The sequence below is a fragment of the Narcine bancroftii genome, chromosome 1, assembly GCF_036971445.1.
Source record: "Narcine bancroftii isolate sNarBan1 chromosome 1, sNarBan1.hap1, whole genome shotgun sequence".
NCBI classification, from domain to species: domain Eukaryota; kingdom Metazoa; phylum Chordata; class Chondrichthyes; order Torpediniformes; family Narcinidae; genus Narcine; species Narcine bancroftii.
Window position 1 is genome coordinate 9,954,948 of NC_091469.1, and position 12,767 is coordinate 9,967,714.

Below are 12,767 nucleotides of genomic sequence, written 5' to 3' on the forward strand. Positions count from 1 at the left end.
AAATTTTCACCACTTCCGGTGACTAAATCAGTGTCCGATGTGACAGCAACAATGGTAAATCTATTCCTTGTCGTACCAAAAATGACCAGTTTCTGGATTGAGTTGACTGCTCAATCCTTGTCTACTTTCTCTTCCACTAACCAGATGAAAAATTGCATTCATTACCATTCAATTTTAACCAGAGGTTCACATGCTATAGGTCTCTTCCTGTGACCAGAAAACTTCCTCTGAAATTCTCCAGTCATCAACTTCAAATCCCTTCATCTTTTTCTCATCTGCACATGAGCCACAGAGATACCATCCAACTTCTTGTTAGCTTCTACGTGGGAGCTGATGACATCATCCTCTGGCCCATTCTCTCCTCTCTCAACCCATGATCTGTCTCTGGTAATTCCTAACCCTATCCCTATCCCTAATAATATTTAATCTTGCTTCATTCTTTGAGGCTGGCAATTCAAGGAGTAATAGTGTTACCCTGGTACTGTTACAACCTGATCAGATTGAGCTGCATTGGCTCCAAGCAACAAGTAGTGTAGAGTTCCTGAAGGATAATTTAAACTTTATTTCTCTCCCTGGGGAAGAAGATATAATAATTATTATAATAATACATGCAGTTGTATAGGACGATGATGTACAGGACAACCCTGGAATTTCCACCTAAAATGTTGGTTATGCCTTACAAAAAGGCATTCACCCCCCCCAAAAAAAATCTGGCACTTACTGCTGGCCAGTGGATGCTGTTAAATGCAAATCACAATATTTTAATAAAAAATATTATTTAAAGGTGTAAATTTTATTTGAATATTGTAAATTAAACCTCAGTCGGCTTGTGACAGGCCATTTAAAGCCAGTACAGAGCCGACAGCACTGAGATCGGGCGGATGGATCCCGTGGAGGAGTGCGGAGACTTCACAAATAACTAACAGGGCACTTGCAAGTTTACGTTGGAGCCAGAAGGAAGATGCAGCGGAGTTGCAACTTCATTGTCAAGGTAAGAATTTTAGACTATTTGTATAGGACTACCCTAAATTTAAGGTGAAAATTTGAAGTTCTGCTGTTTGTCCTATACAACGGCATATACACTACTGTTGCGAGCCGCATATGGCTCATGAGCTGCTGTTCAACCACCCCTGGTTTAAACAATCGTACAGGGACACTTGCTACTTGTTGCTCAGAGACATTTGCAGCTCAGTCTGATCGAGGTTGTATCAAGACAAGTGGAACACCATTATTCCTTTAATTACCAGCCTCAAAAAATGTGGCAAGATTAAATATTATTAACAGTGATAATCAAGCAAATTAACAATATGCCATCGAAGGTTGCCAATAATATTGTGGCATTCACACAGGATTAATAATGGATTATTTGAAATGGTGGACAATCAGATTTCTGGCCAGACCTGTGCCTATGAACTAATCAGGACAAATACCATTAACTTTCATCACCTTTTCAGCAATCTCTGGCACTTTATTTCATTTGTCTTTGCAGATGTCTACATCACCATGGTTTCACAGACAATCTCAATTCCATCCCACTCCCCCCTTACACAATAACAAGAGACACCACAGTCGACCTTCAGGGGTTCCTGATGTCAGGAGCTCAGAGCACGAATGGGATCAAAGCTGTTCTGTTGCTGGGGTAATGTTTTAAATCTTTCTGATATTTGTGATGTTTTCTCTGAGCCCACAATATCAGCTGGAGCGAAACCATCAGAGCAAAAACAGCAACTGAAAATTAAAGAAAATAAAGTTCTCATTAGCGACACGTGCATGACCTTCCTGCAGGAAACTGTGCTTCAGTGCAATATAAACATTATTGATGCTGTACCTGGAAATGTTTGGGTCATAATGGTGAAGCTAATCCAGGCTCCCATCTGCAACAAATCAGGAAACTAGATTAATTAGATTTCCATTATTATCCACTTTGCTCTGATCCATAAGGTCCACCAGCGTGCAACAGCAGAAATGAAGGGAATGGAAGAAATCTGAAATATTATTCTGAAGCCGACATCAGGATAGTCAATAAAACTAAACAACTGCACTAAAGCCCTCATGAGGACATTTCCCAATCTTACCCTAGACTGGCTAACATGACTGTATGATAATTCTCTGGCCTACAGGTTTGGAGAACAGATCTTCAGAAGTATCTAAAAGTGGAGGTGGGTTAATGTTCGATCGTTTATTAATAGAAGGCTGTGGAATAGTTGCAGAGGAGGATTTGAGGTCTTGGTAAGATTAGTAATGATTACATTGAATGATGGAGTAGGCTTGATGGGCCAATTGACCTTCTCATCCTCCTATTAATTTGGGATCAAAGTGCTGAATTCTTAACCTGCTTCTCATTTCAGGGAAAATAAATGCTAGCTACATCTCCCTCTCGACTGAATAATTAGAAAAAGTAACTTAGTTCTCAACATTCTGCTTCCATCAAACCTCACTGGATTTTGGTTGAAATGGGCAGTGTAGCATAGATAAAAGCTCACACATGCCCTGGACAGAAAACTAACACTTTTATTAGCTCAAAACACATTTAGGGTTCATGAACAAGCGTCAGAGGGGTTCAAGGTTCAGGTGGGAAACCATGGTTATATACGAGCTCCCGGGGGAGGAGCCGGGAGATGGGGCCAGCCACCAGTACATGACACTTCTAGTGAATCCCAGTTCACTACAGGCAGAAAGCCATTAAATGATGGCATCCCCACCATTCCTTCCTCCAGAGTATTTACAAAGGCTGATTTTTTGCTCGAGCAGTCACTATCTTTTTGTCAGCCCTGCCTGATATAATTGGCATGTGAACTGAACGGTTCTGACTTGGACCCAAATGAGACAGAGGAAGGATCAGGAGTTCAAAGGGAAAGAGACCATCGAATTGATCGTATATTTTGTGTCCAATTACTGTACTTCATAGAAACATAATACAGGTCCCTCGGCCCTTCTAGTCTGTGCCAAACTATTATTTTGCCTAGTCCCACTGGCATGCACCTAGACCATATCCCTCCAAACCTCTCCCATCTATTTACCTGTTCAAACTTTTCCAAAATGTTAAAATTTAGACCACATTCACCACTTCAGCTGGCAGTTCATTCCACACTCCCACCACTCTCTTTATAAAGAAATCCCCTCTAATATTCCCCCTAAATTTCTCCCCCTTCATCCTTAATCCATGTCCTCTGGTTTGTGTCTCACCTACCCTCAATGGAAAAAACCTACTTGCATTTTCTCTATCAATACCCATCCTAATTTTGTATATCTTTATCAAATCTTCCCTCATTCTTCTACATTCCAGGAAATAAATATCTAAGCCATTTAACCTTTCCTTGTAATCAGTTCCTCAATTCCTGGCAACATCCTAGTGTATTTTCTCTGCACTCTTTCAATTTTATTGATATCTTTCCTGTACTTGGTTGCCAAAACTGCACATAATACTCCATATTTGCCTTCACCAATACTTTGTACAACTTTACGATAATGTCCCAACACTTATATGCAATACTATGATTTATGAAGGCAATGTGCCAAAAGGTTTCTTTATGATCATATCTATCTGTAATGTCACTTTGAGGGACTCGTGTATCTGTATTCCCAGATCCCTCTGTTGTACCACACTCTTCATTGCCTTGCCATTTACCATGTATGACTGACTTTAGTTTGTTCTTCCAAAATGCAACACCTCACACCTGTGTACCTTAATTTCATCTGCCATTTTTCCAACTGCTCCAGATCCCTCTACATGCTTTGAAAGCCATCCTTGCTGCCTTTAATGTTTTATACTTTAACAGATCAAACTGGAAGTAAGGCTGTTCATGGTGTATCTATCCCTAGTCCTGTTGGGCTCTGTGCAGTTTACCATAGGATCCACAAGGATTTGATCAGCTCTGCATTAGAAGCTTTAACTGTAACTCAGGTTTAAATAAAATAATGAAAAAGTTTACAAGTGATACTAAGTAAGGAAACCCATTTCCACTCCTCAACCCATTCCCATGCTGACATGTTTGTCCATAGTCTCCTGCACTGCCAAACAGCTTTTGCTCTTACCTTGACGAAGGGCTCAGCCCCAAAATGTAGGTTTTGTATCTTTGCCTCCTTTGGAATACTTCAAGACCTGCTGAGTTTCTACAGCAATTGTATGTATTAAGTAAGGAAGAAAGTTGTGTATGGCAGAATAATATCAGTCATGCTTTGAAGAGCAAAGTAGAGCATGTGTGTGATATTTGGGAAGTAAAAAGGAGGAAGCAGGCAAAAAATGATAGGAACTTTATATAAAAACAGAATGAATATCTACAGACTTTTGCCATTGGGGACACAATTTTATGGTTATTAAAGATGCATATAGATTATTTCTCCCAATATGAAAAAAATACATAAGGATATTTGTAAAATGTCTACTGTATCATAGGCCAAAGTGAAATGGGGAGAAAGGACCTCTTTCCCCTTACAAAGATGAAGTCAATGACCAATAATTGAGTTGTGGTCTGAGAACTCAACTGAACTATGAGACCAGACATGATTGCTTATAAGATTAGTCAGTCAAGGGTGCTGAATAGCTTCTTTGCTCCAGAGAGTGAGAGGTCTGTGGTCAATGCCTGAAGGACTTGGTGTCACCAACAAATGATTTCACATGTGTTTGAAAAGCTGTAATATCCTGAGGCCTGGACCAAGAACATGAAAGTCAGTTTTCTTCACTGTCACAGCAGTTCAAAGACTTCCTTCTGCAGAGTAAAGTTCTATTATTCACTGATCTGTCAATTGTAGCAAGATGGATGATTTGATACAGTGAAGTTAAAAAAAAAAAGTGTCATTACCTCATATGTATAGTTAGGGCAGGAGACCAGTTTGAAAAGCCATGTGAAGGGATTGTACGTTGGTCTGATGATATTATTCTTTGCACCTCAAGAGAAATAAAATAAATTTATCATTGAATTTCACACCAAATAGCTTGCATTTGAAGGTTAAATGTGTTTGATAGTAAAGGCATCTTCATTTGCATTGTACGACACCACTGTAATAGATATACACACGCAAAATGCAATACTAACCAAAGTGTGTCTGTGAGGGATGTTGGCTTAGTAATTGACATCAGTCTGGAAACTAGGCAGTTTCCCGACTCTGCTTTAGAATCCTGTCAATGGGATCTGTTACAGTCCAAAGGAGAGGGCCAATGGTTTAATGTCTCATTTGAAATATGTAGACATCATAAATGCAGCAAAAGATACTCCATTGGAATTACAGCATGAATTATTTCCCCTTGTGTTTGAAACTCTCAACCTTTGGACTCAGAGGCAAGACTGCTATCAGATGAAACTTAAAGTCATTTCACAATCCCTCATTTCACATCAAATTGATCGTGCTCAGTGTTACAACAAAAAAAAAAGAAAAGGCAGTTTGCTGCAGCTAACAAATTATGGCAAGGCACTGATATACAATGGCACCTACCGACTTTGTGCTCCTGGATTATGGCAGCATTTGTAAAATAGTTTCCAGCTCCACACACCTCAAAGCAAGAACATAATTAATATTTGATTGGAAAAAGTCATCAGCTAATGAATAAATCTGCATGCAATGCATTTATCGAATTAACCATCTTGAATATTTGCACAACATTTAATTAGCCCGATGGATGGAATTAAATTTTGTCTTGAGTTTTTTGAAAAAAAGATATTTGCTATTTGTCATTGTGGTTTTTGAACAACTGCTGAATCTAAAACAAAAAGCAATTTGAAGACAGTTTTCAAATCTGTATTTTATGCATTTTACATCATGACTAAGGAAGCTCAGAGTGAAATAAATTAATGATTTAATACTGTGCTTTTAACACACCCTACTTGCCTTGATATGTCTTTTCTGGAATTTGTGTCAAAAGCCAAAATATAAATGTTCATTTGCCTCTTCAATACATCTCATGCATAAAAGCCACACAACTGCTTTCTTTATGAATTTATACATAAAAATAAATAATCACGTCACAGAAGAGACACTTTTGCAGAGCACCTGGCACTCCTATGCAATTGCTCAAATTCTGGTACAAACCTAATCCATTCTACAAGGGCATCAGTCATAGGAGTAAATTTAGGTCATTCAGCCCATCAATTCTGCTCCATCATTCTAAACCTTCCTGATGTATTTTTCCCCTCAATCCCCTCTCCTGCCTTTTCTTTATAACCTTTGACACCCTTACTAATCAACAACCTGGCAACCTCCACTTTAAATATACCCAGTGACTTGGCTTCCAGAGCCATTTGTGGCAACAAATTCACCAACCAGTGGCTGAAGATATTTCTCATTATCTCTGTTCCAAAGGGATATTCTTCAATCTGAGGCTGTGCCCTCTGGTTCTAGATTCTCCCACTACTGGAAACATCTTCTGCACATCCACACTATTCAGCATTTTAGTTAAATTTCAAAGAAATCTTCCTTTATCCTTCCAAACTTCAGTGAGTACACACCCAGAGACGTTAAATGTTCTTCATCCCTGGGATCATTCTTGTGAATCTCCTCTGGATTCTCTTGAACACCAGCACATCCTTCCTTAGTATGGAACCCAAAACTGCTCACAGTCTGATCTTCAGCATTACATCCTTGCTTTAAAATTCTACTTTTATTGAAATGAAAGCCAAATTGCATTTGTCATCATAACTACTGACTCAACCTGCAAGATAACCTGTAGGGAATCCTGTTCTAGGACTCCAAAGTCTCTTAGTACCATAGAACAATTACACCACAGAAACAGGCTACATTGGCACCTCTAGTCCATGCTGAACATTTTTTTTTTGCCTAGTCCCACTGACCTGCAGCAGTCAATAGCCCTCCATACCTTTCCCATCCATGTACCTGTCCAAATTCTTCTTAAATGTTAAAACTGAGCTCACATTTACCACTTCAGCTGGCAACTTATTCCAAACTCCTACCACTCTGTGTGTGAAGAAGTTTCCCCTCATGTTCCCCCTAAACTTCTCCCCTTTCACCCTGAACCAATGTCCTTTGGTTTGTATCTCACCTACCCTCAATTGAAAAAGCCTATCTATATTTACTTTGTCTATTACCCTCATAATTTTAAATACCTCTATTAGATCTCCCCTCATTCTTCTATGCTCCAGGGAATAAAGTCAGAACCTGTTTAACGGTTCCATGTATCTCAGTTCCAGAAGTCCACACAACATCCTAATAAATCTTCTCTGTACTCTTTCTATCTTATTGATATCTTTGCTGTGATTAGGTGACCAAAACTGCACACAATACTCCTAATTTGACCTTACCAATGTCTTATACAACTTTACCATAGCATCCCAACTCCTATACTCAATACTTTGATTTATGAATGCCAATATGCCAAAAGCTCTCTTTACAACTATATCTACCTGTGATGGTGATGACACTTACAGGGAACTATGTATCTGTATTCCCAGATCCCTCTGTTCTATCACTCCTCAGTGCCCTACCAATGTCTGAGTATGTCCTTTCCTGGTTTGTCCTTGTAAAATGCAACACTTCACACTTGTCTGCATTAAAATCCATCTGCCATTTTTCAGTGCATTTTACCAGCTGGTCCAGATCCCTCTACAAGCTTTGAAGACCATCTTCATTGTCCACAGCACCTCCAATCTTTGTGTCATCTGTAAACTTGGTGATGCAATTTACCACATTATCATCCAAATCAATGATACACATGACAAACAGCATTGGTCTCAGTACCGATCCCTGAGTCACAACATTAATCACAGTATTGCAATCTGAGAAGCAACCTTCCACCTGACTTCTCCCAACTTGCCACTGCTAAATCCAGTTCACTACTTCACCATGAATACTTAGTGCCTGAATCTTCCTGACTAACCTTCCATGTGGGACTTTGTTCAAAGGTGTTACTAAAGTCCATGTAGACAGCATCCACAGCCTTTCCTTTGTTAACTTTCCTGGTAACTGCCTCAAAAAACTTTATAAGATTAGTTAAACATGACCTACCATGCACAAAACAATGCACCTAATTAGTCTCTGGCTATCCAAATAATTGTATATCAAATTTCTTAGAAAGCCTTCCAATAACTTACCTACTCATAATCTCAGGCTCTGCTTTCTGAATTCAGTCTACATTTAGAAAATAGTTTATTTCTTTATTCTTTCTACCAAAATGCATGACCATAAAATTCCCTATGGTGTATTCTATCTGCCACTTCTTTGCCCATTCTCCCAACCTGTCCAAGTCCCTCTGCTTCCTGAATAGAACCTGTTGCTCCACCTACCTTCCTATTATCCACAAATTCTGCTTCAAAGCCAACAATTAGATCATCTAAATCATTAACGTGTAACATGCAAACTAGCAGAGCCAACACTGCCCTCTGCGGCACCCCACCAGCTAACAGCAGCCAGCCAGAAAATGGCCCTCTTTATTCCCAAGCTTTGCCTACTGCCAATAAGCCAATGCTAGTCTGATTCCAAGTTCCTCTATTCTCAGAAGAACCCTTTCCACTCAACTTGGTTTTTTTTTGGCATTTTAAACTTCAAAACAAAACTTGAAAGAGTCAGTTGAAGTGCCTGAGATTTTGCATGAAAAAAAATCTATTTAACATTCATCATTAATCTGTTTTTCAATATAAAGAAGCACAGATTGGGGTTATCAATTTTGCAAAATTAATTTCATTTTTATTTTTGATTTTTTTTTTGTTATTTCCTGAGAAGGCTCCTTATATTTTTATTTTGTTAGTAAGTTGGGAAATGACACCAAATTTGGTCACTTAATAGACAGTGAGGATGTTTTCTAAGATTACAACAGGATCTAGATGATCTCTGGAACATAGACCAGGGAATAGCAGATGGAATTTAACCTGAGCAAGTGTGAGGTGTGGCACTTTGGTAGGTTAAATCAGGGCAGTGGGGAGTGATTTAGATCAAAGAGACTTGAGGATACAGAGACTTGGGGGGTGGAAGTAAAAGAATCTGGGTGGTGAAGATGGTGTTTAGTGTGCCTATATCAGTCAGGACATTGGGCACTGGAGCAGAACATCATGTTACCACTGTGCAAGTTGTTGTTGAGACCGCACTTTCATTTTGGTCACCCAGCTAGATGAAAGATAGAATTAAGTTGAAAAGGGCAAACAGAAGTTTCATGAGAATGTTGTCAGGACTGGCAGGCTTGAATGATAAGGAGAAGCTGGATAGGCATGGGAGATTTAGGGGGGTTCTACAGAGGTTTATAAAATCATGAGTGTATAGAAAAGGTAAGTAGTAATGGTCTTTTTACCCAAGGTTGGGGAATCCAAAATCAGAGGACATGAGTTTAAAATGTGAGGGGAGATTTAAAAGGGACCAGAGCTGAACCTTCTTTACACAGAGGGTGGTGGGTACACAGAACAAGCTGCCAGAGGAAGCAATAGAAACAGGGATGATTGCAAATTCATAAGACATTTAGACAGGTACATGGATAGAAAGGTTTAGAAAGATATGTGCCAAATGCAGGCAAATTGGACTCACTTGGTTGACATGGACAAGTGGGACTGAAAGCCTGTTTTCATACTGTAGAACTCAGAGTGTTTGAACCATCATGTGGACCTTGATATTACATTCCTTTTATTAGGAGAAATTTGCACCCAAGGAATATTTGCAGAGAAAAAGGTTGCTAAATTGCCTGGTTCACAAGAGTTATCACCCTTGCGGGGGCAGGGGTTGATTTCAATCATTCTTTCTTTTCACAATATTGTTGTGGGGGGGTGGGGGGGGTTGATTTTAATCATTCTTTCCTTTCACAAATTGAAACATTCCCTTCTTCAATGAGAGCAATCATCAATCAGAGCTAAAATGTCAGCGTTGGACTACATGGAGAATTTCAATGGACTCACCGTTCAAGAAACTCATCAGAGCAGTGAGTCAAATAACTTCAAATCAACCATTTGCAAGCTTCAATGCTGGAAGTGATCTACATATTAAACTTAACCTCAGTTTACTTATTTAATTTAAAACAAAATTAAAGATCTCAGTAAGAGCCGCAGCCCTCTAATTAATGATCAGTTTTAAAGAGTTCCTTCTCAAGAATGATTGCATAAATCTTATTTATTTTTGGAACTTTGTCAGTTAGCATGTGGGGTCTTATTACTAATATGTGAATGCATTGGTACAAATCACTTTGTCTTGTATTTAAATGAAAATGTTGACTGCTTTCTACACTTCAATAGTTGCAATCAGAACATAGAAAATTACATAAACAACTTCCTTCCTTAATTATATTCCAGAAGATATAGAAGCAGAAGTAGGCCATTGGGACAATCAAGTCCTTTCTACTATTCCATCATGAGCTAATCATTCTTCAACTCATCCCCAGTCCCCTGTCCTCTCCCCATAAACCTTGATACCCTGACTATTCACATATTCCAGCATATTGAGAATAAGCAAAGGTAAGATCTCAGCCCCAAACTGTTCCTGAATATAGTGGTGTGAGTCTGATGGCACCTAGACCTCTTTCCTGATGGCAGCAGCAAGAACAGAGCATGTCCTACATGATTGCTGCTGCTTCATTGCTCAGTGTTTTATCTACCACTGTTTTGCCTGTCCATTTAATTTGCCCAACTTTCTTCCTCCAACTTCATTCTACATTACAAATTTAAGAAATAAACATAAATGAATATATATTTTAATCCCTTTATTACTTCACCTAATCGGCTGACAAATATAAAAATCCAGTACAAATATCTGGTGGACACCAGCAGTAATGCCTTCTGCCTTCCCTTGAAGCAATTCTGCATATGAACCAATGCACTGCTCCTAACTGCATGTACTCCCTCCCTCTCCCTCCCTCCCCCTCCCCCTCCCTCCCCCTCCATCCCCCTCCCCCTCCCTCCCTCCCCCTCCCTCTCCCTCCCCCTCCCTCCCTCCCCCTCCCCCCTCCGTCCCCCTCCCTCCCCCTCCCTCCCTCCCCCTCCCTCCCCCTCCCTCCCTCCCCTCCCCCTCCCTCTCCCTCCCTCTCCCTCCCTCTCCCTCCCTCTCCCTCCCTCCCCCTCCCTCCCTCTCCCTCCCTCTCCCTCCCTCTCCCTCCCTCTCCCTCCCTCCCTCTCCCTCCCTCCCTCTCCCTCCCTCTCCCTCCCCTCCCTCCCTCTCCCTCCCTCTCTCTCCCTCCCTCTCCCTCCCTCCCTCTCCCTCCCTCTCCCTCCCTCTCCCTCCCTCTCCCTCCCTCCCTCTCTCCCACACTCTCCCTCCCTCCCCCTCCCTCTCCCTCCCTCTCCCTCCCTCTCCCTCCCTCTCCCTCCCTCTCCCTTCCCTTCTCTATGGTCATTCTCCTTACTATCAGTCTGATGTGTTTTTTTTAATGCCATTCACTACCACCCTATAGAAGAATGGTCATCAAGTCAAGTGTTTTTTTTTGTTTTTTTTATCTTAAAGACAAAATTGTCAGTAAAAAGGAAACCCATCCTTTCGTTGGGATGATTTGCATCTAGCAACAGGAAGGAAAGAAACTGGAAACATTAAAACCAAACAACAGCTTGGAGTTATTAAGAGGTTTTCTAAAAAGCAGAAGGAATACATATCACCTCCTACTATTAACTGATGTTATTAGCAATTGCCCATTGCAATGGAAAACAGTGAAAACATAACATAACATAACAATTACAGCACGGAAACAGGCCATTAGGCCCTTCTAGTCCGCACCGAACCAAACACCCCTTTCTAGTCCCACCTCCCTGCACAATGCCCATAACCCTCCATCTTCTTCTCATCCATATACCTGTCCAACCTTTTCTTAAATAATACAATTGACTCCGCCGCCACTATTTCTCCCGGAAGATCATTCCACACGGCTACCACTCTCTGAGTAAAGGTGTGGTAAACCACTGTCATACCATGATTGGCTGGACACACCTCCCGAGACTGATCCTACCCATAACCCCTTGCATGCTCCCCACACTTCCTGCCATGATCATTTGATGAGGTTGGTTGGTTGGTGTTCCAGTCTATAGTGAATAAAAACCTATCAGTTTCACAACTTCAGTCTTTTGTGGTAAAAAATTAAAAGTAACCTGCTTAATTTTTTTTTAAAATAGATTCACATGGAGCACAGAGCTTGCAGTTGCTAAATTCCACGACAGTACCCTGCTCCTTCTTACCGTTTACTGAGGAGAAAAAAGCTGCTTGAAATCAGCAGAGCTTCTTGAATCATTAACTACAGAAGATGATCAAGGTGCAAGTAGCTTACTAAATAGCCAGTGTTTGATCTACTTACAAAGCAGCCTCTCGACCTAGAGGATTGTGCAGACAGTGGTTATATTGACAATGGAAATACAATTTAAATTTTGACATACAGCACATCAACAGGCCCTTCTGGCCCAGGAGTCTGACCCACCCAAATGACCAAAAACCCTCAGTACGTATTGAACAGTAGGAGGAAATCAGAGCATCTGGAGGTACATACAAACTCCTTACAGACAGTGCTGGATTCAAACCTGAGCCACTGATGCTTTAACAGCATTGCATCGTAAAGATGGATTTGTATGAAAATATTTATTAGTAAAGCTACAGTAAGCATACAAAATTAAGTTAACACCAAGGAGAATCATTGTTTGGAAGAGAAGTGCTAAATTCCAGGACCACTTCATTTTGGCTGTTCCCACAAGGTCCTTGTGGCCTGACAGCAAACTTCAACAGGCACTGCCTGATAAAGACTCTCTAGGCCAGGACATAACCAGAGAGCATAGAGGCACCCTTACCCACACTTAACCTTTAAATTAACCCCCCGCCCCCAAAATAACCCAGAATTAATCCCACATGGGCCTTAAGTCCATCCAGCTAAC

The 12,767-nt window shown here is 40.6% G+C and overlaps 1 protein-coding gene across 1 annotated transcript in view; it reads right to left on the bottom strand.

Moving 5' to 3' along the window:
• Positions 1–1,381: 1,381 nt before the first annotated feature.
• The window catches only part of LOC138763194 (trans-2,3-enoyl-CoA reductase-like), a 144,630-nt gene continuing 133,244 nt past the window's right edge, over positions 1,382–12,767 (bottom strand). The window contains exons 9-12 of the mRNA XM_069936978.1: positions 5,434–5,491; positions 4,803–4,888; positions 1,829–1,874; positions 1,382–1,728 (exon numbers count right to left, since the gene is read on the bottom strand). Coding sequence (XP_069793079.1) covers positions 1,601–1,728; positions 1,829–1,874; positions 4,803–4,888; positions 5,434–5,491 — 318 coding nt within the window. The 3' untranslated portion in view covers positions 1,382–1,600. The remainder of the gene's footprint in view (positions 1,729–1,828; positions 1,875–4,802; positions 4,889–5,433; positions 5,492–12,767) is intronic.